The sequence below is a fragment of the Tubulanus polymorphus genome, chromosome 11 (genome assembly GCF_964204645.1).
Source record: "Tubulanus polymorphus chromosome 11, tnTubPoly1.2, whole genome shotgun sequence".
NCBI lineage: Eukaryota > Metazoa > Nemertea > Palaeonemertea > Tubulaniformes > Tubulanidae > Tubulanus > Tubulanus polymorphus.
Window position 1 is genome coordinate 5,245,523 of NC_134035.1, and position 26,285 is coordinate 5,271,807.

Here is a 26,285-nt window from a genome sequence, read left to right on the forward strand (position 1 = left end):
ACGAAAATGTGCAAAAATAGCATTCTCAAAGTATAGTTCCAGACTGAAATCTATAATGTAATAATAATCATTTGAGATATTTGAGAGAACTCCTTGAAAGAAAGCGGCTTCGAATATTGTGGAAAACTCATTACCAAAACCATTTTAAGTACCCATGGCTTGTTGGTTATTATTTAGATTAATTTTCGGTTACGGCTTTTACAGGAACGTCGTTTTCAGCGGCACATGTCGTGAGTATAGAATGTGTATAAAGCATTTGATTTTGAGAAAAATGCTGCAACACGTTATGTTTTGGTGAGATTAAATTTTGCTTCGTTATAGTCGGGAATGCTGGCGAAATACATCGGCGCGCAGTCGGAACCAGTGAGCCAATGTAGAGCCATCCAGTGGCTCCAGAACACGTAAGCGATTCATTCACGAAAAACCTCTGGAAAAAACATTTTTGGCACAAATTTGTGACATGCCCATCAGTTCGATACGTATAATGGTGGTTATTCTGATATTTTCACAATATTTTCTGCTAACTGTTGGTTTTCCATTAATTAGTATTTTGGAGACTATTTTTGTATATTCATATAAAAATTAGACTTTAAATCTGTTCTATTTTGTCTTCGTGCAGCCTTATCCAGTTGCCTAGAAGATTCTACTTTTTTACGTGAACTACACGTTGTAAACACATAGATATAAATCTATCTTACGAACGAAAAGCTTTTTTGTTTCTACTTGTTTCAGTGCTACGGTGGACAAGGTCAACGATCTTCCAGCCGAAACTCCGAATCTACTTCTTTACAATGATTGCACCGGCGACGGCTGTCATTGAACATATCCATCAAAGTCGTGATGTATTCTCGTTACAACACCATGTTGACGGGCATATTTCTACAAAACTATACTCTGTATAGGAGCAAAGCCTGAAGCTGGCCTAGCAAAAACTATAACAGAAACAAATCAAATTCGCAAAATACATGATTAAAAATCAAGGACATCTTGATAGCATCTACAAGAGAACTGTATAACACGCGGAGCATGCAAAATTGTACAGGTAGTCACACGTACAGGCAACTTCTAATAATTGGATCACAAATTAGCTTTTAAATCGAATTAATCTTACGGCGAAATTTTGTCGTTTTGCATTAACGACGAGATATATAAGATAGGATTATGCCCGTTAACATGGCCGACCGATGACGTCACGTATACGATTTATCCCGATCCGATCGTTTTACAAAGATCGTTTAATGGGATTGATTATCAATAAAATCATGGCTTCAAAAAGAAATCGAGTTAAATTGTTGAATTTGAATACAAATCCAGGAATCTTGTTTTACGATTCAGAGAAATAGGCAAAACCCGCAATCTTACCTTTCACTTGAGGCATTGGTTTCAAGGAAAAGTTCGCTCAATTTTCTCCAATCAGGGCCACGAGTGACGAGCGATCCTTCGAGACTGACCTTCACCTTCCACTGACGTCATCACTCCCGCGGCTAAAAGAGGTATAACATGCAATCTATTCAACTGATCTCATTGATATTTGACTGCGGGGATTTCGAAATGAAATAAGATTCTCAAACAGCCGTTGTTTTTCAAATTTTTATAAGATAATAGAAATAATAACAACGTTGCTTCGTGTCACGAATTTTCGATTATTCGGACGTCAAATGAGCCATTTGCATAAACTACGCTGCTGGCCGTTTCCTTATCTTCGCTGTTTAATTGTTTCGTGATAATGTAGTTTCTATAAAAGCCCGGCTCCTTTTTTTATTCAATCTTACTCAAAACTGGCAATCATGAACAACTCCCTGTTGATCGTAGCTTTAGTAGCATGTTTATTTACGGGTAAGTAACTCGAAAGACAGTTCGCTTCGAAAGCAGATATTTTAGTTTTAAGTGTATTTATCAGTAAATCACGCCGACACATTTACCTACTCCTTGTTGTATACTATTGTTTATGACTTCGCATTAAATGATTTCCTAAGAAATGTTTCCTACCGTTTTGAAGTCGGTCTGGTCTTCGGTAAGAATGATAAGGGCATTGGCCATTTTATTGTTGAAATCGACGACGGTCTTCCAGATGACGCAGGTAAGTTATTCGAAATAGATAAAGTATCTCCGTGATGTTTTTATCCAGAAACCTGCTGAAAATAAGCACGAACACTCGAATTATTCTTCCTATTCATCGATAGAATGAATGTTATCTGAATTAATTCGACTAGAAATAATTTCGCCTTGTCTTCCTTTCCGATCATCACGAAAGGGGATGAAATAAAAAATGACGAGTCGTGCCGAGGGAACAAATGTGAAACGCGTAAATTGGATATTGATGATATGAAAGTATTTGAGGTGAAGGGGCCAAAATCGTAAGTACCTATGCGTCCAAATTTGCTCGTGATTGCTTAGCTCTCAGGCCCGTTCGCAGAGTCTACTTTAGGTGGCTGTATATTCAGATATGACGAAACTTATTTGACGGCAGAGCCGGCAATAGCGAGCGCTATAGCAGGCGCCAAGCTCCCTGCGGGGGGGCCTCCCCATGAAACTTTTGCAAATTTGAAGCGTTTTAGAGACAGTTCCAGCAAATATTAGTAAATATTTCATATGATAAAGTCGCTGAAACACTATAGTGTTTCAGTGACTTTCAATTTATTGGATTACGCATTATAATGCGTAATCCAATAAGTTTTCTTTGACAGTGGAACTCAGGATCTTGTGGGGAGGTGTGTTTGCACCAAACGCAGCCCCTATGGGGTACGGGCCTGCAATCCTCGAAAAAAACAAAGTTATTTTCGATCGTGCCTTAATATTCACACTTGTACTGACTTAAATTTAATGAAGGTTAAAAAACAAAAATCGTAAGGATTTCTACGTTGAAGAAGTTCAGGAATTCAAGGCGACTGGATTTTCTTGCAAAACACAGTCAAACGCGCCGTGGGTACGTGCAATCTTGTAAACGTTCTGTTACTCTTTATAAACGTTTAAAGTAAAATTCGCAAACTGCTTTGAAAATTTCCAGGGGTTGGAAAGGATATCGAAACGGGATCTGGATATACAAGGATACTACAATTATTCAGAAAGTACGTTACATGCGCTTTATTACAAAAATGTTATGAAAATCACAGTAACCGTATCACAGGGTTCGTTCCCTCTTGAGCATGTTATTGAAATGATAGCCGCGATCACACGAGCGTCGGACCAGGCTCGAGCCAAATTCTAACACGAGACAAATGATTGCTTTCATTTGCGACTGGTACCGGAATTGATCCCGCTTCGCTTTGTTTGAGCATTTTTTAGTATCGAGTGAGTGGTTTGCGTGTGAGCGCACTCTCTAATTAGGCACGAGCCAAATGTGACCGCGGCTATCATCTAAACACGAGCTGCAGTTGCTGAAAAGTTGGTTAAAGATAACCGGTGGATAAATACCATAACGAACTTTCTATGTCAACTATCAACTGCTTAACTCACACTAACTTCTCAGCAACAGACCCAATATCAAAACCGGTGATATGAATGGGACGATACATTTATGCAAGTAGTAAATCAATAAATTTCTTTTTTTCAATTGAGTTTATTACTTTTTGTCTACAGATATCGGAACAGATGTTGATATTTACATCATCGATTCGTAAGTTGAAATGTATTAGTCGGCAATAATTCCAAACAGAAAGGATGAATGAGTCCGAGAGACCACTCCCCCTTATGTACATCTGCTTGATTATCTCCTTTATACGATTAAAAATCATATCGAATATTATTCGCGAACACGCTTTCGTAGTTATCTATGCTAATGTTTGTGTATAGAGATTTAGTTTTTTCTAATAATATTTTAAGAGGGATTCGTGCCAGCCACGACGAGTTCAAGGGACAAGATGGTGTCACTCGGATACAACAGGTAGGGATTTCTCAAAATAGATGTTTGTTCGAGCACGGTCCACATATTTACAATTTGACTCCACGTTCAAATATATTGAAGTTCAGGCTCAGTTTCTAATATCTTTCTATTTCTATTATGTTTCTAATATCTAAAGATATCGTGTTTTAAAGGGAAGAAACTATGCCGATGATTCTCCTGATGACTATTTCGGACACGGAACCGCTTTGGCAGGTAAACAACTTGTCAAACAACTTGTTTCATTGATCGAAACCTCTATCATGCAGGCATGAGTCGATACACAATATCCGTGTATGATGAATAAACGCGAGAAATCCCGCGATAATTCAGCAAAAAAAAACATATACATTTGAGCGACGATTCGGCTAAAAACTATTAGCCATCATCAAAGAACTTTGGCTGAATCATTATCATTACTAGCATAACGAGGAACGTGAGGAATTTTAAAAAAATACAAAGCGTTCCGAAACGCCAAAGTTTTCTGATCTGAGTTTCTCAGTATCTACACTGGTTTACGTACAATCCGTTTCCAGCTTGCTTTTCCAGCTGTTGCAGGAAACCGCTCGTCAAAACGCCTAAACATTGGGCCCCGAGCAGGAAATTACTGGCTGGAAAGGCGGTCGTGAAAATGTTTGCCGCGGCGGTTTCCAGCTCTGCCCCCAAAAACGCTCGCGAAAGCCAGCCTTAAGAACGACGAAAATACCTCTTTCGCAAGAATCATTTCCTACGCACTTGAGTCACGTTGTCACCTATCTTGTTTACAATTACTTTTGATGAAAAACTATTTCGAAAACTTATCATATGTTTGATATTTCACACATTTCAGGTTCATAATCAATAAATAATCCAATTAACTAATACAACTAAATTAAAAATATAATTTCAATTACTTTCTCTGTGCTTTACTACTATTGTTTTCCGGTCTTCGTTTTTAATAACTTTAATCTGTGTATTCAACTTTTAATCATTCACTTAGTTCCTTTGTTACATTTCTGTATAAATATCTTGTCAATCCATTCTGATTCAGTACGCCTGATGATGATGGCTAAAAGCTTTTAGCCGAAACGTCGCTCAAATATATATATACATTTCTATTCAAGAACTTGCATTTTTTTGCTTAAATATTGCGGGATTCCTCGCCTTTTTCTGCATACCCCCGTAACGCTTGCTTATTTCATACATATTATAGGCCTATTTTGTGAAATAAGTAGCTTATTTCTTGCACGAATCATTTTTCTGATTGATTTCCGATCGTTCATTTATCAGGTATAGCTTTGGGTAGATTTTTCGGTGTCGCGAAAAACGCGAACGGGATTGCTGTGAAAGTGCTGGCCGCCGATGGTATCGGTTCAACGATATCGGTTGTATCCGGTATAGGATGGGCGATCAGAAACCACAGAGAAAAACAGCGAAACAACCCAAACGTACAGAAGTCAATTATTAAGTAATATACGCGGAAAGGATTTCCTATTATCAAATTTTACTATTTCTTCATCCTTCTCTTAAGCCTAAAACGGTTTGAATTGCTGTCCTCATTGAAAACATGTAGTAACCAATAGCAATTACACCAAATATTTTAGTTAAACTTTTTCGTGAAACTGGGCTCCAGAACCCGGTATATCACCGATGGTCCAAATTGGCCGGCGAAGCTAACTGACAAAATCTTAGTTTAAATAGAAAGTGTTTATGATCCACCATTCTTGGTCAGGATATTTTTTTCTTTCGTTTTATCTCAGTTTATCAGTGGGAGGCCCGCAATCTAAGATTTTAGATAATTCGGTAAGAAAAGCGATTAATGCCGGCATCGTTGTCGTAGGAGCGGCTGGAAACGAGAAGATGGACGCTTGTTCATATTCACCGGCGAGCGCCCCGGATATGTACGTACATTCTCTGAAAATCCGAAATATATCAAACCAACTATACCGGAGTATAGGCAGTGTATAATAGAATGTCCTAAAAATGTCAAGTTGCCCTGAGACCTTGTGCAAAAATAAAAAATATCAAACTGATACCCAAAAACTAAAAAGTTTAAATCAATAACCACCTGGCATCAAGTTTTAGAAAATCCCAATTTAACAAAATGTGACTGTTGGGAACGAGAAACAACTAAAACGATGAATCATACGGAGCTCTTCTTTCTAGAATAAGCGTCGGTTGCAGCGATATTAACGATACTCTATGCCGTTTCACCAACTATGGATCGTGCGTTACAATACTGGCTCCCGGATTAGACATCCCTTCAGCATCCAATGTTGCTGACGACCATTCTAGCTTTTGGGACGGTATGTATGTAAAATTTCTCGGGGAGGAATAGAACCGAGATGAAATAACACTCAAATTACTGTTGTTGATTGTCTTATTGTCGTTGTTTTAGGAACATCCATGTCTTCGCCGCATGTCGTAAGTATTATACCCGTCAACCTAATCGTTTTCACGACGAGTATTGTCTGATGTTTTTTCAGAATATTCACTTAAAATTGACGCTACAAAAATGCTTCCTCACAGGTGGGTATACTCGCAAAATACATGGGAGCGATTTCGGGATCGGTTTCACAGGACGACGCGAAAGAATGGCTGAAAACCACGTAAATATCAACTATCTTAGCCAAATTTTATCAATTTCATCGCTTTTCCTATTTTCCATTTTTTTCAAATTCTAAATCTTTAAATTTCAGCGCCACAACTCTCGAATCCATACCGGCAGATAAACCGAATTTATTGGCATTCAACGACTGCGAGTCAGCCTGAAGAGAATTTGCTGAAGTTTGCTGAAATTTGCTGAAGTTAAAGATTGCGGCAATTCCAAAATAAAAGATTTTCTCTAAATAAAACCGTGTTTGAATATGTTGCTCTTCACGACAGTCCCTGGATCCTTCCTCACAACACCCCTTTACCCGTGATCGTCCAACTGGCTAAAATAAAATGATACCTTGTTTCTCCTAATCGGCTGCTCATTTCGTAAACTATAAAAATTTGTAATCTGAGTTCATTTTCTACAACTGTTACGGTTAGCTCGGGGTCCGGTCGAATCAACTTTCATTAGCGCAGCAGAAAAAAGAAGCAAGGTATGAATTTTCTAGCCTTACAAGAATAAGGATTGAAAAACTTACTTATCAGCAGAGGAATTACAACAGTCTTTCGTTCGTCCTGGTCCTACGTACCTTCTCTTCATAACCATGAATTTACATGAATACAGAAATCCGCTAGGCGTCAAGCTTTCTATCATTCTGGGGCCAGTTGCTCAAAGGTTGGTTAGAGTTAACCCGTGGAAAGTTGAGATAGTGACAATTAAAAGTTCATCGTTACTATGGTAATTATCCACTTTCGAGCAACTGGGTCCAGATGAACCACAGCCTTGTGTTTTCTATTGTGAATACTTCATGTATAGCCAGACGGGAAGCTAAACTTCAACAGTAGGAGAATACCTTCTGTTATTCCACTGATGCTGGTAAAGAATGAACTCAATTCTCTTTCCATACAGTCGTGTTCGTCACTTACAAATAACACGACAATGCGAGTTGAAGCTTATAGTTTGTTGCAGCAATATATTATCATATATTCAGTTCATTATCGTGACATCATACAAAATAAAGTAATCCAGCTCTAAATTCTTAACAGTCAAAAATAAAACACAGCTATCAACATCATTTCAATCAACTGACTTACATGAACTCAATAGTTCCGACTCGAAAAGTTGGGGCTCATTTGAAAAATATCTATGATGCCAAGTGATGATTTTACGTCATTTCGAACATGAACTGAACGATGAAAGTATTTCTTTATGAAGGTACTTAATGTTCAGTCAATTTACCCCACGTTACGTATTTCAGGGTGAAATAATCTAAGAACCTCGTTATAACGAACTCGCATACAACAATTGATCGATTATTACAAACCTAGAATTTTGTCCCAAATAGAAAAATTTCAATCATTTCATACTGGATAAAATGAAATATCGGTTATGACGAACATATTTTCTGGTCCGCCGAAGTTTGTCGTAACGAGGTTCCACTGTAGTTTTTCATCATCGAAATGCAGGCAACAGAACACATTCTTACAGTTCTGCTACCATTACCATAATGAGTAGTCAACTAAAATGAGATAATTCGGTAGTAGCAACTGGTGAGAATGATAGCAGGAGCCAGTTGCTCAAAAGTTGGTTTAAATCGTCAGTCAACTATCCACTGGTTAACTCTAACCAATTCGCGAGCAACAGCAGCCCCTGCTGTTTAATCATGTGTTCAATTTACAAGTGTGGTTGATTTTTCCGAGTATTTCGTTCTGGCGTTTTTCGTAGAAACAAACAAACAAACTAACAAACAAACAAATATGCTTTAGAAGCATATATATATATATATATATATATATATATATATATATATATATATATATATATATATATATATATATATATATATATATATATATATATATATATATATATATATATATATATATATATATATATAATACACATTGAGTAATGTCACATTTTTTTCCAACAAAGAATTAAACTACGCAAAGAAAAAACATGTTTCAGACTGCAAATACGAAATACAGTAGAACTTGTTTAATCCAGATGGCTAGGGACTGTGCAGATTTCTCTGAATTAAGTCAAATCTTAATTACGAATTCAATAATGATAGTTCACGTGGTTCCAGGTTAAATGGACCAGATACTTCATCTGAATTAAGCGAGCTCTACCGTATTACAACAGTTTTATACTTTTCAGAAAAAACGAATGAATTCTGAATCGAATTCCATTGATTTAGAATGTATGCCACACACTTCTGTTATTTAGCGAGCATTACCACCTCAGACTCCCAGATTCAATATATACCTAACACTTCGACGTTTTACGTGCAATCTGTACAAACAATACATTTTCATTTTCAACTGAAATTTCTCTTATATTCAACATAAAGTTTCTAGCACTGGAATACTCGCACATTGGAAACGTTCAATGCATAAATCTCAATTATATAGCATCGTCATGTATTATAAATTGCATACAAAGTATACAGACAAAATTGTTCTGGATTGCGACCAGTTCCACAGTTATGAGTTGAAAATCAACGTTGAAGGTAAATCTAACACTAGAGTGTCAATTCGAATTCACAACTGTAAAACTTAGCTCAAACTTGACTTGTAGTCAAGGCATCGTACGTGGGGAAAAAACGGTTAAGTCAGGATTGAGGAAAACAAACACCGAGTGGCGAGAAGAGTTATCGAAACACTGTCCAGTGTTCGTACGTATTGCTACGTACAATCCATTTGTTGTTTCGTTACGATCGTTTCATCGCTGCTCGCACGACCGGCGGTGGCGCCTTCTGTCGTACTGATTTGCGAATCAACGACGTTGTCCTGTTCTGCTTCGTCATCGTCGATCGGTGGCTCCGACGCCGTCGGTGATGTGATCACAATTTGAACGGGAGATTCGCGAGACGGCATGTTCGCGGCTACAGCAGCAGCAGTGTCTAGTGTATTGTTATTGATCTGATCAGACTGACTGTCCATCTAGAAAACATAAGCATCAACATCAATCAATTGTATTACAACATAATTTCTCATAGTCTCTGAATTCTTGTTATTCATTAGCTATTCGCTATTTCCGCGGACCCAGTTGTTTTCAGTGGCATTGGAAGTGCACCGACTGCAGCGGCGAGCGGCAATAATTTACTGAATGACGTTTTTTTTTCCTTGGATACCACGTTTTTGAAGAAATTAAGTCTATTCGCCGCGGCAATATTAAGAATCTGTCCAAAATCGGCATTTCGCCGCAGCAATAAAACATTGCTTCCAACGCGCCTGGTTTTCATTCCCACTGTTTTGAGCCTCAAATACAAACTCACAACGCGAAGAAAATTGATCTGACACTATCGCTACTAAGGATTTCTAACTATCCGAACTCCCTACCCATGATCTAATCTTAATTAGTAATAAGTAGCAGTGGCCGCGACTCAGTGGTTGTAATAATTAGTCTCATGAAACCGGAGCCCGAAATACCTGATCTTGTTCCTCTTCCTCTTCCTGTATAGTCTCGTCGATACTCTGAGCGAACAGCTTTAACATCTCCGCGTGGCTGTTAGTCGTATTCGCCGCAGTCGCCGCAGATGAGCTGTCCTCGTCTAGTACTGTATAACCGGGACCGACGCGTTTAAACGCGCCGTGACGCGTCGTAGACTTATCCACGTGACTCGTGCGTACTTCCTCTAACGTGCGATCGTGCGTCGCCGGTTCCACGTCCATCACTTCCTCCGGATCCTCAACAATCGCGTCCGGGTGGAATTGATGCGCCAGCTCGTGGAATCGACCGGCCACACCCGCGCCGCCGCCGCGAGATTTCAACTCGTTACGCGGCAGCAAATCCTGCGGCATTCGAGTATCCTCGGTCATCGAATGACCTTGACCCGAGAACGGAACGTGGTGATGTTGCGACACGCCGGAGCTGCCACTGGCGAGCGTATGAATATGTTCGTCGCTGTGACTCGCTGTAATATATCTCTGAGCAGCTTCCGTCAATAAACGGCCTTTTAACACTTTATCCTCGATGCCGGGTTCGACCGGGAAATGTCCGTGCGGCTCGAGACACAGCTCCAATCTCTCATCCGTTTTATTAAATCGGAAAACCTGTGCGATATCGAACAAAGAACATGTGAACGCAAATTCGAAAATTAAATCGAAATTTCTGGTAGCATATTCACCTTTCCAGGTAGAGTAGGGAGGGTACAGTGTTTGCCGTCTGCTAGTCCGAGGTCGCGTTCGACTTGTTGGTAAAACGGTCCACCGACTGAGAACAGATGCGGCATGCCTTGTACGTGAGTCCACAGATCGCGTCCAGCGAGAGTCGATAACAATTCTAATGATTTGATACTCATATCAATACTGTCTGTAGTTCCTTATGAAATACAAAAAAACATTCACATCTTTTACGAAAACTACAATTTGTCTCTAAGGCTACCTGCCAACTTCTATAAAGTACAATAGTACAATGAAATGCTTTTAGTAACATTCCGTTCAAAATTGAATGAAAATATTCTTCAAAATAGACAGTAATCAAAGGGGAAAAGACCCTCAGTAACATCTTTCATAATTCTACTCAAAACAGTCAGTAGTCGAGTGGGTAAGACACAACTTTCAAATTTCTGTTCAAAGCAAGCAGTAACCAAGGGGGAGGGAACCTCAGTAACATCTTTCAAATTTTTGTTCAAATCAATGAGTAATCAAAGAGGGTAAGACCCTCAGTAACAACTTTCATATTTTGTGCAAAACTCAATCAGTAATCAATGGGGTATTTCTCAGGGAAAGTGAACATTATAGGATTTCTATAAGCGATAGAAGACTGGTGGTATGAGACAGACGGGTTTAACAAATATACAAACCTCGCACATTAGCCAACCGATCGAGGCCATCTAATAGTTGGTCGGCTGTATGACTGTGGGCGTCCGGTTCGAACATACCCCACGAGTGACGCGCAGGAGCGATCGGTTTCCGCAGAGTCGACGGGTTTAAACCTAAACAACAAATACACACTAACCGGTATATACACGTACAGCAGGGAACATCGCAAACTATGACATCTAAATAACATCTAATAATATCATAAACAGTCAGTAAGCAGAAACATCGATTCATAAAGCACGTTACAGGTATTCAAGGATTTATCATTAGCTACAGCTCACCGGTATCTACGGCTAAATCTTGTTCCATTTTCAAGCTACGCGTCGGTGCCGGCACTTTTTTTATCTCGACGAGAATCTTATCGCCGTGTTTCAACGCAAGTGGTTTGCTTTCGTCGTCCGACGTCGGCGGCGTCAGATCCTGTGGCGGAAATCCGTAACGAACTCGCTGATTCTCGGCCGGAATGTTCAATTCTTTAGTAATTCGTTCTTGAAGCATCGAATACGTTAAATCAACGTCTAATGACAACATTACCTGAAAACGACAAGATAGAAAATACATCGAAACTTGGAATAGAAAACATGAAGGAACTGATATAAGCAATTTAGGGTAAAAAAATTGATACCTTGTTTCTCATTTCTGCTGAGCCTATAAGTTGTACATCACTTTTTTTTAAATCATGATTTAACAAACCATTACAAACCTGACAGCTATAGAAAGGAACTGATTAGTAATTCTATTGCAGTTTACAAAATGACCAGCCGATTAGGAGAAACAAGGTATCATCATTTCCTTTTAGCCTTAAACCATTATTTCCAATTCATTCTTCCATGAAAACTCAACCCAGGCCAAAATTACGGTAGATGCTAATTATAGAGGTGCAACGACTGAACGATCTGAAACCATCAGGTGCCAGCCTCTTCCGTTTGAATTCTAGCCACACTCGAGTTTGTCGAGTCTCACCTGTCGACCGTCTGATGTTTGAATACGAATGCGTTTTTCACTTGGATCTCTGACAATAGGTGTCACTTTAGTCGGCGGCTGAGATATCGTCCCTTCCTTCATCTGTGTGAGAACATAAACAGTTAAAATCAATGCGAATCATTTATGAAATCATTCGAAAATATACCAGAAAATATGAATTCTAACTCAACGACCCAGTTCCATAGTTTTGTATCAAATCTGATCTGACCCAAACTGCTAAGTTTCAATTGCAGATGAACTTATATTTCCACAACTCTAGTAGATCTAGACTCATTTATGAACTCGTCTAGAAAGTATAACAGAACCGCCCACCCTGGTTCCATCCTGGTTTGAGTTTTGAGTCAAGACTGACTCTTACTGCTAGGTATCAATTGCTGATGAACTAATTTCCACTTCCAGTCAAATCTAGCAAACAACTCAGGTCTAACAAATCTGACGATGTGGGTGGGTACAAATTAAGAACTAGAGCCAAAACTGGCTAATGGGTGCAAGACTAGAGCTTTACCTTCGGTGAAGTTGGTCGAATTTTATCTTGTTTCGCGAGTTCTGCAGTTTTACGTTTTTGATTCAACGTCGCGTGAACTTCGACTTTACGTTTGACTAATCTTTCCGCATCGCTCATCGATAGTTCTTCTTTATGCAACGTTTTCTTCTACGAGAGAATGAAAAAAAAAAAATCTTAATTTTCTCTCATCCACAGACAACCTGATGGCATTTCAACACTAACATGATTAAAAACCCTCGCGGTGGGCAAGAATATAATCATTCTCAAAATTAGAAATCTTCTTTAATTATCCGTACTTTTAATGATAATTCATGAAAATATCTCAGGTAGTGTCTGCAGCAGATCGCTGTTACTTTCCTGTCAACAACAACTATTCAACAATCTAATCATCTTTCCAGTCACAACAATCAGACCCGCCAACGATAATATGATTTGTAACCATGGTTACAACGAATGCCGGCTCTCGTGGAGGTGATAATGAATTGTGAATAGCTTCATTACGCAGTTAATGAAACCGAACGCAAACAAGTCACGAATGTTATTAGTATTTCCTTGGAAAACAGAATTTCATCAATGACTTAAAGATACGTTAATACGATTTGATGTGCGTAAACAGCTATTCAAATGGCAGACGGATTTATTGCATTCAGACATTTGCAGAATTCGATTTAAACTATATCAACACATTTGAGTTGAACGTATATCCAAACCTTATGTAAAAGTAAAATCCCACAATAAATAAATTGATAGCTAAAAAGTTTATTGAAATATTAGAAATATTTCGTGTGGTTGCTACCACCCTTCTTCAGTCTAAAATGAAGGGTTTTTAGATTGAAGAAGGGTGGTAGCAACCACATGAAATGACAAGAGAAATCCCACAATAATGAAGCCAAGATTGAAAAATTCTATATCAGAATGATTATATTTGAGGAGCGATGTTTCGGCTAACTGTTAGCCATCATCAGGCGTACTGAGAATTTTTCAATCTTGGCTTCGTTATTGTGGGATTTCTCTCGTCATCATCATACACGGATATTGTGTATCTTCTCGTCTGACCACACGAAATATTTCTTTAATTTTATAATAAAACTTTTAGCCGTCAATTCATTGATTCTGGGATTCTACTCTTATCGTTTTATCACGGATATTGTGATCCACAACTGATTCACTTTATATAACCATTATTAAGACGGTCCCAGAAGGTTTTAATCACAAAATCCTCGGTTATCAATACATATTGAATACGAAACATTCAGAAGAGACTGAAAAAATATTGACATGCCTCTTCCTCAACAAGACAGAAATTATTTATCAATTTGTTTGCGAAGGCAATAATCTTACTAATGAGTCTTATCAATATCCTCAACGAGTGGATAAAGTGACACTATTATCGCCTAGTAACAGTAACAACTATATCTGTTTATTGAAAGAAGAAACTTTCAATCTGATAACAATGATTTTAGCATGTCAATTGTCAATATCCGCAATGAAGTGACGTTCTATCTATTTCTACACCTAATATCATTCATTTCATTTATTCCCCTATCCTAATATCATTGGTTTTATGTATACCTTGTATTTAATGCATGGTATGCGTAAGCATCTGCAACTCCGTACGTCCAGAACCTGTGAGCGTGATGTAATCCGAAGATGATGTGTGTTTACTATGACTTTCCGTCAAAGATCGTTAATCATTTAAGAAGAAAATAACGCCTACACACGGCTTACATGATCACCGGTAAAAAACATGAAAACATCACCACCCATCCCCCCCACCACCATACTAATATTGACACGCTTCTTCATTAATCTAATTAAATGATGAAAAGGTCAGATGACACCTGCGTGTCCATGAACGCAGACTCGTCAACAATTCCCATGCAGAAGGCATGGATGAGTGGATGGCATGAAACTAATCATGATAATCAATATAGTTTGGAAACAATCCAGAACGTTTGGTGACCATTCATTACGAAAAAGCTACAAACATAGCCACCTCCTAAATCTCCCGACGACATCAAATGATCAAAAATGTTTACAACAGATCAAATACCATTCAATGAATGAAAGAGTTTTTACCCATAAATATTACAAGTTATCGCACTACAGGTGAATCTGTAGAGTAGATTTGTGATAGTGATAGTAATCAAATTTCTATAGCGCCCTTTCCACTGATACAATGTTCAACAGCGTTTTCCATTAAATTGGTATTAAAGAGTAAATTTATAACTATGACTTTAAAATTAAAACAGATTCCAACGAAAGTCCTCTTATCTGATCAAAATTCTATTTTTTCACGCTTTCTTTTAATGGTTTTGCATCATGCACTAGTGATCGATATGTTCAGAAATAAAACACGTATTCATTACATACCTTGGCACCGGTGAGAATAGTTTTCATGGCTTCATCTTTTTTCCAGTCATCGTTCGGTAACGGATGAGACACTCGTCGATTTGTACCGTCATCTTTAGACGCCGTTTTCAACAATAAGATATCGACCACTTTCTGTACGAGTCGTTCACTACCGAATTCACCTTTTTAAGCATATAGAAGGAAAACAATATAGAAAAATTTCAAGCTCGTCACCGTAATCAAAACAACTGAAATTGCAGTCTTCAGAGACAGATGGAATGATATCTCCTATGTTTGTTTACTATAGACCTAGACGATGCTGTTATAAAATGCCAATAATATTATGTACACATTAATCAAAGCAATGAAGAAAGAGACTCACTGACATGATGTAAAAATTTTTTTATGAAAGGCATTTTCACAATTCGAGGGGTATTTGAGGGGCCAAGGGCTAAAACTTTGGGCCGGTTTATAGACTATTATCATCTTAGACTATCATATAGACAGACTATCATTATTAACCCAGAGGCTTACTCAAATCATTTTCAATTGAGTTAACCCCGGGGTAATAAAGATAATACCAGTCTTTAAAACCAGCCTCAGGGGCCAGTTGCATAGTCATGGCTTAGACTTAAGACCAGTCTAAGACCAACTTTGTTCTATAGCCAATCTAACAATCTAAGACCAGTCTCAACATTTAAGACCACTTTTGGACTTAAGTCACTGCTGTGCAACTAGCCCCTGAATTTGAGGGTTTTTGTACCCTCAAAATCGAATTTTGTAATTTGAAGTTTTTTTTTGGGGATTTGAAGGGTTGTACAGAATTTACTCTGATGATTTTTTCGAGAGAGAATTTTACCTGGAAAATGTTTCTGTACGAGTTTCTGAGCGATATCGAACACGTTGCTATTCAATGACGGATTCGATTCAAACTGCCACCAATAAACTGTCTCTTCTACTTTCTCTCCGTTCCATTCTAAACTCACTTGATGCCTACAAATTCAATTATACATTTTTTGGATGAAATATCTATTATTCATTTCGAAATTATAAATCTTAATTCATAGATGCAGCATTACAGGAAATTTACTGACCCACTCACTGGGTACCTCCTTATACGACCTATACCAATTCAAACATTTTCAAAAAACTTTGCAATGAAAATACATGGACTTTTTAATACCTACTTTTCAGGTAGATTGTCATACTCATTTCCATCCCAGAAATGTTTGAATCCACACTGACATTTAGTGTCAACCGCCGGGGTGGACGTATAATCACCATTAATATACTGTACACTACCATCGTGTTTTACCAGACGAACTTCTTGGCTATAACCAAAATACCAACAAGAAATATTTATTATAGGGGCGAATATTATCTCAACCTCGGTGCTTGATTGACTAGAATTGACTTGACCCTTTTTTATAGACATACTTAAGCGGTATGCCGGTTATTCAACACAATGGGTGGAATTTTTTAAAATTTTCAAATATTATCCAGGGGCCAGTTGCTCAAAAGTTGGTTAGAGTTAACCAGTGGATAGTTGACATAGTGACAATTGAAAAATCATTGTTTCTATGGTATTTATCCGCCGGTTATCTTTAACCAACTTTTGAGCAACTGGCCCCAGCACTTTTGGGTATTGATTAATCAGCACTGAAAGGGTTAAAATTTTGAGTTTAAGTATTGCACTTACCCGTGGCACCATCCACATCGAGTCAATTTACACCTCGATAATTCAGGCTCCAAACAATCGGTATCCGGGTTATAGTTACAAACCAAACCTTAAAACGGAGCAATTGATGAACACATGCGCGACTTCATGCGAAAATAGCATATCGATGATTCACGCAAAGCTTTTGAATCGTGAACGTACCTTGAACGGGAAACGTGTAGACTTTATTCACGTCGAGTTTAGTGAAAGTTTTCACCGCCGTTTGGTAAAGATGGCCGTCGCGAACGAGCCAACTTTTGTCGATTTGAAATTCGGTGATGGCGCCGCACGTCAAACACCGGTATAAACGACCTTCGGACACTGACCTTTGCGTCGCGTCCAATACATCTTCGGGACTAGCGAAAACTATTCCTAAAATATGTAAATTTCCAATCAAATTCAATCACAGGCAGATGATTTTGAGGATTTAATTTTTCTATTCTAATATCAGCTACCGGTATTTCGTTATTGTTGTATTTTATAAACAACAAACCTGAACTCTTGAATAGATATTGATGCACGTCTGCGACTAGAGTTGGATGAACTTTATGCGTTTCCATGAAAACATCTTCCATCGCTCGAACTAACTTCTGTATATACCTATCCTGTTAAAATAAATATTCAGATCATCGAATCCTGCAATTTCATTCATAAATATAGGCCTACCATAAAAATTCACTTTTTGCAAATGATTTTTATAATGGTATTTGGTACATATTTAAATCAGTAACGAATTGAAATATTTTCAGACACATTTTATGTGAAATACGTATAAATGAAAAACTGTTTCAACCTGTAAACTCTTTTCACCAGCTATCACGCAATTATTGTCACCGTCAAATTGTACGTATCTTGTAAGCTGGTCGCCGGACAAACCCCAAACTTGCGGTAACATCCATTGCGGAAGTTTTGGAGGAGGCCGGCCTGAAAAAAAATTTCCGAAACAAATTATCGGATGGTCATACAAAAGAGCTTTGTCAAAACCCAAGACCAGTTTGAAAAAGTTGAATAGTTTGAGCTTGAACTTTTTACATTAAACCTGGAACTCAATTTGATTTACTGAAACGAAATTGATTCCCGTATCATGCCATTTACCTTTGACTCCGACCAGGGGAATATAATGATTACGACCAGGACTACTCCACGCTATACACAGCGGTTTATTCAATACACCGTCTTTATCCTGACACTCGGTCGGCTCAACGAGACCCGGTAGAAATAAACCTAAAGCAGAAAACTGAATTGACAACATCTGCATTACGTGATTCTGTTAGTCCTGTTTCTTGTATGTAGAATTCAACACATTTTATTCTAAACACCTTGTCCTTTTCTCAAATAAAGATAAGCAAATAGACAGAATTAACCTATGTTTTTTTTATCTTAAAATAGGGATTGTCCCTGTTATTTATTTGGTTGGTAATTTTCGTTTGATTTTTTGATTGAGTGTCCCTTACAGACCAACCACATCTGCCGGGAGTGAAACAGGGGGTTTGGTTTTGAAATCTGATATCGAAGTACAGATATAGTTGTGTGATCGGCGGTCGAGTTAACAAAAGTTTTTTGTTTAAATCGAAGTACATAATTGGGTAATTCGGTTCCGGTTCATTCAAACATTCTTCCATTCTTTTTTTATGTATCAGTATGTTTATCATTTATTCATTACTAGCCTATCATGTAAATCCATTAAGAATTCATTGTTCTTCGATAAACTGTTTCGAATATTTGTTTTAAAAGACCAACTAAAACAGTTTACTCAAATTGATTCTTTGAAAAAGACAAACTGCTACTTCTAAATCGCGAGTCAGACTAGCCACGAGTTTTTTCTAATCTATCTCTTCATAAAATAACGTTTAAACAAAGTTAAAAATTCTAAACTGAACGGTAAATTTGAAAAATCAGCACCTACCCGAATAATCGCCGAAGTTGCGCAAACCTTGCAACGAATCCAACAGAATAATCGGTCGTTTCAGTACATTCGCCAGTCCGAATATATGAATATTACGCAATCCCAACGGTTCGCCGTCCAACGGCAGGAAATCTGGTTTACACTCGTTAATAATCGTCTTCCACTCGTCGACGTCGATGAAATCGCGGAACAATTCGCGGTAGTCGCGAATCCTCGCGTTGAAGTGGAAGAAGAGATTCTCGCGCAGCGGGTGCCAGAACAACTCGCGACCGACGAGCGCGCGCGATATCGCGTGCACGAGACAGTGTCCGTCGCTGTCCGCGTGGATCGGTATCAGCCGATCGTCGTCGTCGTTGTATTTACGAATCTCGTTGAGGATGTCGTTCAGGTACGCGTTCGCCGTGACGTCGCGCCCGAACCCGACCGTCGACACGTGCTCGGCGTCGATCTGGAACGCCCGGTTGCCGAGAACGGCGCAATCGAACATCTCGCCCTGACCCATCTCGCGGAGTAATCGCGCTGTGCCCGTCTGTTTGTCGACGCCGTACGTCGTGAAGAACGGAGACAGAAGTTTACACTGATAATTCGACAATCCGAGAACTTTCACCGATTCGACGCCTTTCTTCGGTTTGGTATTACTGAGTAGGATATTACGTAACATGCTACCGAGAGCCACTTCTGGATTGGTTATTTGTTCAATGTTTCTAATCGCTGATTGGTCGTGTCTCTGACCGCAACTCGTGCACACTATACTCTGTTCCCATACGGGGAAATATAGTCGTGTTTTGCAGTGTTCATCCGGACACAACCCGTACATGATTTTTGAGTTATCTTTAGTGCGACCCATCTCGATGTCAATCACCAATCTGCTCTACAAAGACAATCAAAAATTAGTTTGTACCGTATATCAATTAATGTCTATTAAATCCTTCCCTTTAGACTGTTCCTGGCCTCACACTTGCTCACAGGCATAGGCCTACTCATTCCGGAATTCAGAGCTGGACTAGCGGTCGGAGTTAACGGATGAAGTAACTTTTCAATTCTCTTTTGTCCGCCAGTTGGGAATGGTTGACTAGTTTTAAGGGGTATTTGAATTCGATTAAACAGATTTTAAGATTGTCTACTTTTTTCTCCTTTTTTGACAGTGACCAGCCTTGGGCCTAATCAGTGTGAAGTAAGTGTTTTGATGGTTGGAGGTGCATTACTCTCCTGCTGCAACAGCATTCCTGACTGACTCTAGTCGGTGCCAATCATCATCATCTAGTCAAGACTAAGTTGTCCCCCGTCCTCATCGCCATCGCATTGCTAGGCCATTGCCACAGGCACTTGAACATGAGCTTTGATAATGGAGAAATATCTAATGAATCACTAGTGACCAGTGACATGTTATTCCTACTTCGATCATCTGCCGTGTTTTATAATAAATTTCTCCATGATGCAACGCATGCCACTCGTCTACCTATACTTTAATACAGAAAACGTTCCTATCTCTGTAATGCTTAAATCTAACTGCAAGTAGTATCCGCACAGCCGAACACTGCCGACGATTTTCAAAGTTGGTTCCGAGGTGTGAATTTTCATCCTGAAATACGGCGCCCGTAATTTCAATCTTAGATGATTTTTAGAAAACATTGACAATGTTTTAGCACCGTTTAAGATTAAAGCTGGCAACAAGATTGATTTTTTTAAAAATTTGCCGTAAGTATGACCACCAGATGGCGTGGCATGCACCCTCTGCCATCGATACTTGTATGCAGACTTAAGCATTATGGAGATATAACAGCGTTTCCTGCCTTTCTGTATGGAGTCAGATAAACGAGGGGCGCACATCGGATCTGGGTGGGTAAAACTGATGCATAATTATTACGAAGTGGCTACTCATACGGACCCGTACGAATAATTCCGTAGGCTATTCGTACGCACCCGTCGGATAACTCTGGAATTATGTGTACGGGAAGGTATAGGGTTAGGGTAAGGTGAGGCTATATGTAGTTAAAACATTCGACCGACTGTCAGCGAGCTCGGTGGTCTAGTGGAATGATGCTGCGCTAGTAATTTACTAGCCCGGGTTCGAGTCTCGCTCGATCCGCTATTTTTCTCTAACTCTATTCTCCACACTTTTCTTGAATTTTCTAAGTCGTGCACCTCTGTACGCATGCGCGGAGTTAATCGGCCAATCAGCGACAGTTATTAGCGTACAGATCCTAGTTCCGTACGAATAGCCTCCAGAGTAATCCGTACGGGTCCGTACGAGTAGCCACAGCGTAGGCCCTAATTATTAAGTTGGCGAACCTGGCTGGTGGTGATTTTTTACCGTAGATTACGGTAAATTCAATCATTTTCAACACAACAACAAGGTCAAAGCCTGTCATATTCAATTCAAGTGCCTGTGCCATTGCTCTCTCTCTGCTGCTCGCTCCCCTCCACCGTCTCCACTCCAGCTCATCCTCCTTTTCATTCAGCTCAAAAACAGTGCTACTGTAGTACTACTGGGACTATTTGCATTTATTTGCTATTGACACCAAATAACATAGGTTTTCACCCATACCTTTAAAAAAACTGTTTCGAAATTGGTAGAAAATTATTGTTTCAAAAGCTTCCAAATGACATTTCTTCTCTCAGGTTTCAGAATTTCTTCATGGGTTTTTCGCAATATTTTTACTTCCGCATTTGGCCCGTTGTAACGCGGCCAGTGATTGGCTGAATATCAACTTGTAAACAATCCAACTCAATTCAATTTACACATATATTGCTTCACTGAAATGAAAATATTACGCATGAATCTGAGATCCAAAAACTACTCTGTTCACAATTACAACCAAAAAATAATCCATGAACTCAAATTTATTTGAATACAATATGAATGTACGGGTATGCGATAGTGACATCTAGGATTAGGTTAATACACAAAATGGCGGCTGCCTATCAGCACGGTCCTGTGGCCCAATGGATAAGGCATCTGACTACGAATCAGGGGATTCCAGGTTCGAGTCCTGGCAGGATCGAAATATTTTTCATTTTTTCCCACTCGAATAAATCTAATTTCGTGACTAACAACTACACGTACAATAATCATAACTTAAACCTCTGAAATAGTCCATTCTGACTAATAAAAAAGAAACTAAGAAAATACCACTTTGTTATAACATACAATTATAGATTTATTTTCTTGTAAATCTTTTGATTCTTTATCAACAATATATATTTCTGTACATTATCGTTTTTACAAACTAATATGATAAGTAACTTAATCTCAGGGTATTTAATTCATTGCTTTGTTAAGTGTTACATACATGATCCTACTTTTTAATTTATGAGATTGTTATGTGCAAATACATTATCTTCAAAGTATCAAGGCACTACCACAGGACCATTACTTCACAGACTGTTGAGTTAAAATAAGTGGCTTACAAGTGATGTGAGAATATGACACTCAAACTTGAACGTCATTAATTAGGGTAAAACTAAATTGTTGAACTCGACCAGTAGTTCAAATAAGTCTCTGACCGATGATCCATTTCCTCCAAGTTTTTAAACACATTGAATCTAAACTTTGATTTCATATGGCATTTTACATTGTACCGGTAGCGAAATTAACAAACTTGATATAAATTTTCTAAATAGACTAAAAACATTTACAAAACCGAATAATTGGGAAAACAGAATATATAGAACATTAAAACATGATTGGCTTTTAAAAGAGCAGTCCAGAGGGAGTTAGAAAGTTTGTTACCAGTCAGCACCAAAAACTCCAGATCCACATTACAAATATTAAGCATAATAATTCTAATCTCAGCGTTGCATTAAAAAACAAATATATTCAGTTATTTACATTTTTATAATAGAAACTCAAATTTTTCAATCGACCAAGTTGAATTATATTCAGTTGCTTTCAAAGTGAAATAATCAAGAAAACATCGTATGATCTAGATTGATGTAAAGTTTGTGGATCTCAGGCAAAGAAGTTCGATTCATTTAATTCATAGCGCAACAAGGAATGTTTTTTTGCACAGTTGGTCAAAATTCACATTATACCCATTGTTGTCCAATAATCATCGTAATAATGAAACTAAATAAATGCAATTCAATAAAGAAACACCTATATCTATATTTTGGCAAGGCTTTTTATAAAGTACGTATGCTGAATTACCATCGATTTTTCAAACGGCCCCTACTACTGAAACACGAAATACGTCGATAAATTCTTCAGGGAGACGAAAATGGCGGCTGATTTTATCGTTTTCTCAGGTTTGCTTACATACTTTATAGATAGCGCACGCACATGCATTCAATCTGATCTCAGTTACCCGTCAGATAAAGAAAAAAACCCGTAAAATAAATTGTGCTTTTTCTGGCTGGCAGTAGTCAACGCGTCAATGAAATCGCAGCCATCAGTCACGGCCATTTCGACGACACGTCAGCTTGAGAAATGAAATGAAAACTTTCTTTTTTCAGAAATTCAACTAAATTCAGTCAACCGCACAGGAAGAATAATGAGCAGAAAATCTCGGACAACAAGTATAGTACACATATACCGTACTCTAGCAAGAATTCGCGCAGATTGAGCAAAAACACTGACCGACAAAAAATGTCTACTCTATTATAAAGAGATTATGTACATGTACACGTAATATAAAACATTATAATAACGAGTCAATACAGAAAAATACACTTCTCTAACATCACTATATAATGATAACAATGATTCACAGGACACTTTACGCACTACTATTAGAAACAAGTAAGCTCTTTGACGTGTGTAAAAATGGATATCAAAAATTCTCATAAAACTATCAGTTCTTTTGGGGGTACTCATCATTCATCGATTACAATATCTTAAGTTCCTCCTGAATCCTAAAATAAGTCTTTTCGAGGACAATTCTTCTGATTTCGTTTTTCAAAAACCTTCCATTTTATTTAAAAAAAAAACACCTCAATTGAGCCGTTCTTTTATGCATGTATTCTAAATCCGAATTTCAAATGTTAAAATCATCCTAGCGAATGAGCTGCCATTAATAAGACGTGTGCCGAAACTCGCAGTGGGCACACGCTCACGCGCACACATCATTTACGGTAATTAGCACACAAATTTACAAAGCACCAAATCAATAATGAAGTAACTATACATGAATTTACAGTAATTGCCCTAATTTTCAATACCTCCGTACAAAATCACATCTATTTACAGCTAGTACGATTAATTCAGGGTTATTTCATTTTTTTAATGATACATCTTTGGTGGGATAATGAACAGGTAATCCACGATAGTTTGCTGCTGTGCATATTGAATGCAAAAGTTGAAACTGTGTGTCTGGGAAAATTCCCCGAATGATAAATGCGTTAGTTAATAAACATGTAAGATGCTAGGAAGGGGGAGGGGGTAATATACTATAAGGGCGTCTCAATCGGATTAAAATCAGTTGTCGGTCGGTCGTGTAATTTTTTGGATGGATTATTCACGAATATATTTTTGCTGTCGTGACGGACAGGCGGTGGGGGCGGAGTCTCGACGTTATTCTGTTTCGCGAGCGCTGCGGTCGCCGCTGCTGCCACTTCGAAATTATTCAACTTTTCCTCGGTTCCCGCCAACATCGACACACTCTCCTGTAAAAACACGGATAAACATATTTCAACGACGTTTCATCAATCAAAATAAAAATGAAGAGGGTGCTACTTTCTGCCCATTTACAAATCCGCAGTTTTCCTGATATTTTCTATGTGATTACAACAAAATTTCAACCAAAGTGAATATGAGGATTTTCTAGATTTAGAATCTTACATTCTTATCATTCTTTATCAAATCACGTAATGATTAAGAAACGCATTGATTTTATTCTCTGATTTTTCCAGGTTTTTTGTAAAATTTGTCAAATTTCCAGTTTTCCCTGATTTTTCAGAAGCAGTTTACCTACCTCGTTTTTATGATATTTGAAGAGTCGCGATTTCCACGGTTTCGTTTTTTTCGCTTGTTTCTCGAGTCCGAGATCGATTGTTTCCGAGCTCGTTTTCGCGTACGTCGGATTCGAAAACGTCAACGTCGTCGCGTCGTTATCGTACGGCACCGACGCCCCCTGGTGGTGGTGGTGGCACTTCCGTTTCCACAACACGATGCCGATTACGGAGACGATGAGAACGGAGAATAAAACGACTCCGAGGATTATATACGGAATGTGCACTTTATCGGAGAGTTCACCGACAGCATCGACCGGTTCACATAAACCAGACTCGCGCATCTCTTTACTACATCTGAAAAAACAAACACAAAATACACAATATTTCTATTATATAAATCAATTAATTCTACAGGATGGCCACTTTTATTTGACTCCCTTTTTCCCTGACCTTAACCTGACATGCACAGGTCAGTGTTGCTCAAAAGTTGGTTAGAGTTAACCAATGGTTAGTTGACATATTGACAGAGTGATAATCAAAAGATCATTATTACTACGCTATTTTTCTACCAGTTATGTTTAACCAACTTTTGAGCAACTGACCCCATGTTGTTGATGTGCTAAGAACCCAATCAATTAACACAGTCAAATAGGTAAGACATGGACGGAAACTGTTTGATTATACGCGCGATCTAGCGATCTCAACAAATTTCCCTGACTTTCCCTGATTTGAGCTATTTCATAAAATTCCTGACTTTTCTAAAGAAAATAAATTTCTCACAAAACAGGTACCGGGTTAAGGGGGTTATGAAGACCTTTCTAGATATGGCTAAAAGTAATATTTTGATCATATATTGTTCAGATATTTTCTCTGGGTTTTATCCAGGAAGAAAGACACTCTAATTATTTGGATGGATATATGAAAGCTGTGGGTACTGGAGTGTGTAATGGGTAGTGTAGTGTGATCTGTGTGCATTTGTGGCCAGCACACAGATCACATTGTTCAATGGGGTTTGGTCCAGGACTCGCGAGATTTTCAACAACACGGAAGTAACGTGTAATAAATGATGACTTGAATTGCATGACTACCTACCACCCCTCATTATTGTTGGAAAACTAAACGTTTGGCACTGACTAAAAATTAGTAATAACATTTTAGAAATGGCCAGAATTTTAACTTAGGTTCTATCTCATTTTTATTTTACAATTGCGATTGGTATAATTTTATTTTAAACGGCCGTTAAGGCTTCATGTTTCGTCTGCAATTCACTGCAAATAGTTACGCAACTACGCACATTTCAGTGTTTTTGGCAGCTGTACACTCAATCGGCACGGTTCGTGACTAGCTTCACTGCTGAATTATGATTAATTAACATCGCCATATCACATCAGCAACTTATATTGTGCCTTAAAACCCTAACAGCTGAAATAATTGAAACGCACACACGATTTCTATCACTGAAAATTGAGAGAGTGGCCATGTTTGTGTTTGCTGCTTCGCGTAAATCCCGCACGGTGGCGCAACCGCGCGGAGTGGGGCAGATACGTCCAGTACTGGACCATAAGAGCGTACTGAATCCGTAAACTTGTGTAGTATCCCGGCCTAGCCTGTGCCATCCCGTGTGATACTAGTAGTATGTGCTGCA

At 38.5% G+C, this 26,285-nt stretch overlaps 3 protein-coding genes, 1 long non-coding RNA gene and 1 other non-coding gene across 7 annotated transcripts in view; 3 read left to right on the plus strand and 2 right to left on the minus strand.

The window, feature by feature from the left end:
* The first annotated feature begins 1,787 nt into the window (after positions 1–1,787).
* Positions 1,788–6,197, plus strand: LOC141912940 (aqualysin-1-like). Its single transcript, XM_074804374.1, has 10 exons — positions 1,788–1,836; positions 2,000–2,080; positions 2,255–2,357; positions 2,830–2,926; positions 3,008–3,068; positions 3,580–3,616; positions 3,823–3,883; positions 4,036–4,096; positions 5,150–5,327; positions 6,026–6,197. Exons 1-10 carry the CDS (start codon positions 1,788–1,790, stop codon positions 6,195–6,197), a joined length of 900 nt encoding a protein of 299 aa, XP_074660475.1.
* A 64-nt stretch (positions 6,198–6,261) lies between these two features.
* Positions 6,262–6,655, plus strand: LOC141912797 (uncharacterized). The gene is made up of 3 exons (XR_012620198.1): positions 6,262–6,283; positions 6,389–6,468; positions 6,559–6,655. It is a non-coding gene; the product is annotated as an uncharacterized LOC141912797 (long non-coding RNA).
* A 1,706-nt stretch (positions 6,656–8,361) lies between these two features.
* On the minus strand, positions 8,362–21,404 carry LOC141912796 (deubiquitinating protein VCPIP1-like). 3 transcript variants are annotated; one of them, XM_074804192.1, is made up of 17 exons: positions 21,297–21,404; positions 18,749–19,619; positions 17,938–18,066; positions 17,636–17,766; positions 17,336–17,447; positions 17,005–17,214; positions 16,825–16,912; positions 16,313–16,456; positions 15,985–16,118; positions 15,147–15,307; positions 12,774–12,920; positions 12,248–12,349; positions 11,566–11,818; positions 11,266–11,397; positions 10,588–10,781; positions 9,890–10,513; positions 8,362–9,400 (listed from the first exon to the last, which is right to left on the minus strand). In XM_074804192.1, exons 2-17 carry the CDS (start codon positions 19,593–19,595, stop codon positions 9,143–9,145), a joined length of 3,666 nt encoding a protein of 1,221 aa, XP_074660293.1. In that variant the 5' UTR covers positions 19,596–19,619; positions 21,297–21,404; the 3' UTR covers positions 8,362–9,142. The 3 variants fall into 3 exon arrangements, with proteins under 3 accessions (XP_074660293.1, XP_074660296.1, XP_074660294.1); XM_074804195.1 differs by having other exon boundaries at positions 18,749–19,614; positions 21,297–21,389; XM_074804193.1 differs by lacking the exon at positions 21,297–21,404 and adding an exon at positions 19,873–19,902.
* Positions 21,405–21,680: 276 nt separating this feature from the next.
* Positions 21,681–21,753, plus strand: Trnar-acg (transfer RNA arginine (anticodon ACG)). The gene has a single exon. It is a non-coding gene; the product is annotated as a tRNA-Arg (tRNA).
* Positions 21,754–21,932: 179 nt separating this feature from the next.
* Positions 21,933–26,285, minus strand: part of LOC141912498 (low-density lipoprotein receptor-related protein 4-like) — a 37,739-nt gene continuing 33,386 nt past the window's right edge. The window contains exons 25-26 of the mRNA XM_074803733.1: positions 24,661–24,994; positions 21,933–24,352 (exon numbers count right to left, since the gene is read on the minus strand). Coding sequence (XP_074659834.1) covers positions 24,137–24,352; positions 24,661–24,994 — 550 coding nt within the window. The 3' untranslated portion in view covers positions 21,933–24,136. The remainder of the gene's footprint in view (positions 24,353–24,660; positions 24,995–26,285) is intronic.

Excerpts from the sequence above, each read along its gene's own strand:
- LOC141912940 (XM_074804374.1), top strand. The coding sequence starts at position 1,788 with ATGAACAACTCCCTGTTGATCGTAGCTTTAGTAGCATGTTTATTTACG. Across the intron at positions 2,358-2,829 it reads GAGGTGAAGGGGCCAAAATC|GTTAAAAAACAAAAATCGTA; the intron begins GTAAGTACCTAT and ends AATTTAATGAAG. Across the intron at positions 4,097-5,149 it reads ACACGGAACCGCTTTGGCAG|GTATAGCTTTGGGTAGATTT; the intron begins GTAAACAACTTG and ends TTCATTTATCAG.
- LOC141912796 (XM_074804192.1), bottom strand. The coding sequence starts at position 19,595 with ATGGGTCGCACTAAAGATAACTCAAAAATCATGTACGGGTTGTGTCCG. Across the intron at positions 18,067-18,748 it reads CAACTTCGGCGATTATTCGG|GTTTATTTCTACCGGGTCTC; the intron begins GTAGGTGCTGAT and ends TTTCTGCTTTAG. Across the intron at positions 11,398-11,565 it reads AGATTTAGCCGTAGATACCG|GTTTAAACCCGTCGACTCTG; the intron begins GTGAGCTGTAGC and ends TTTGTTGTTTAG.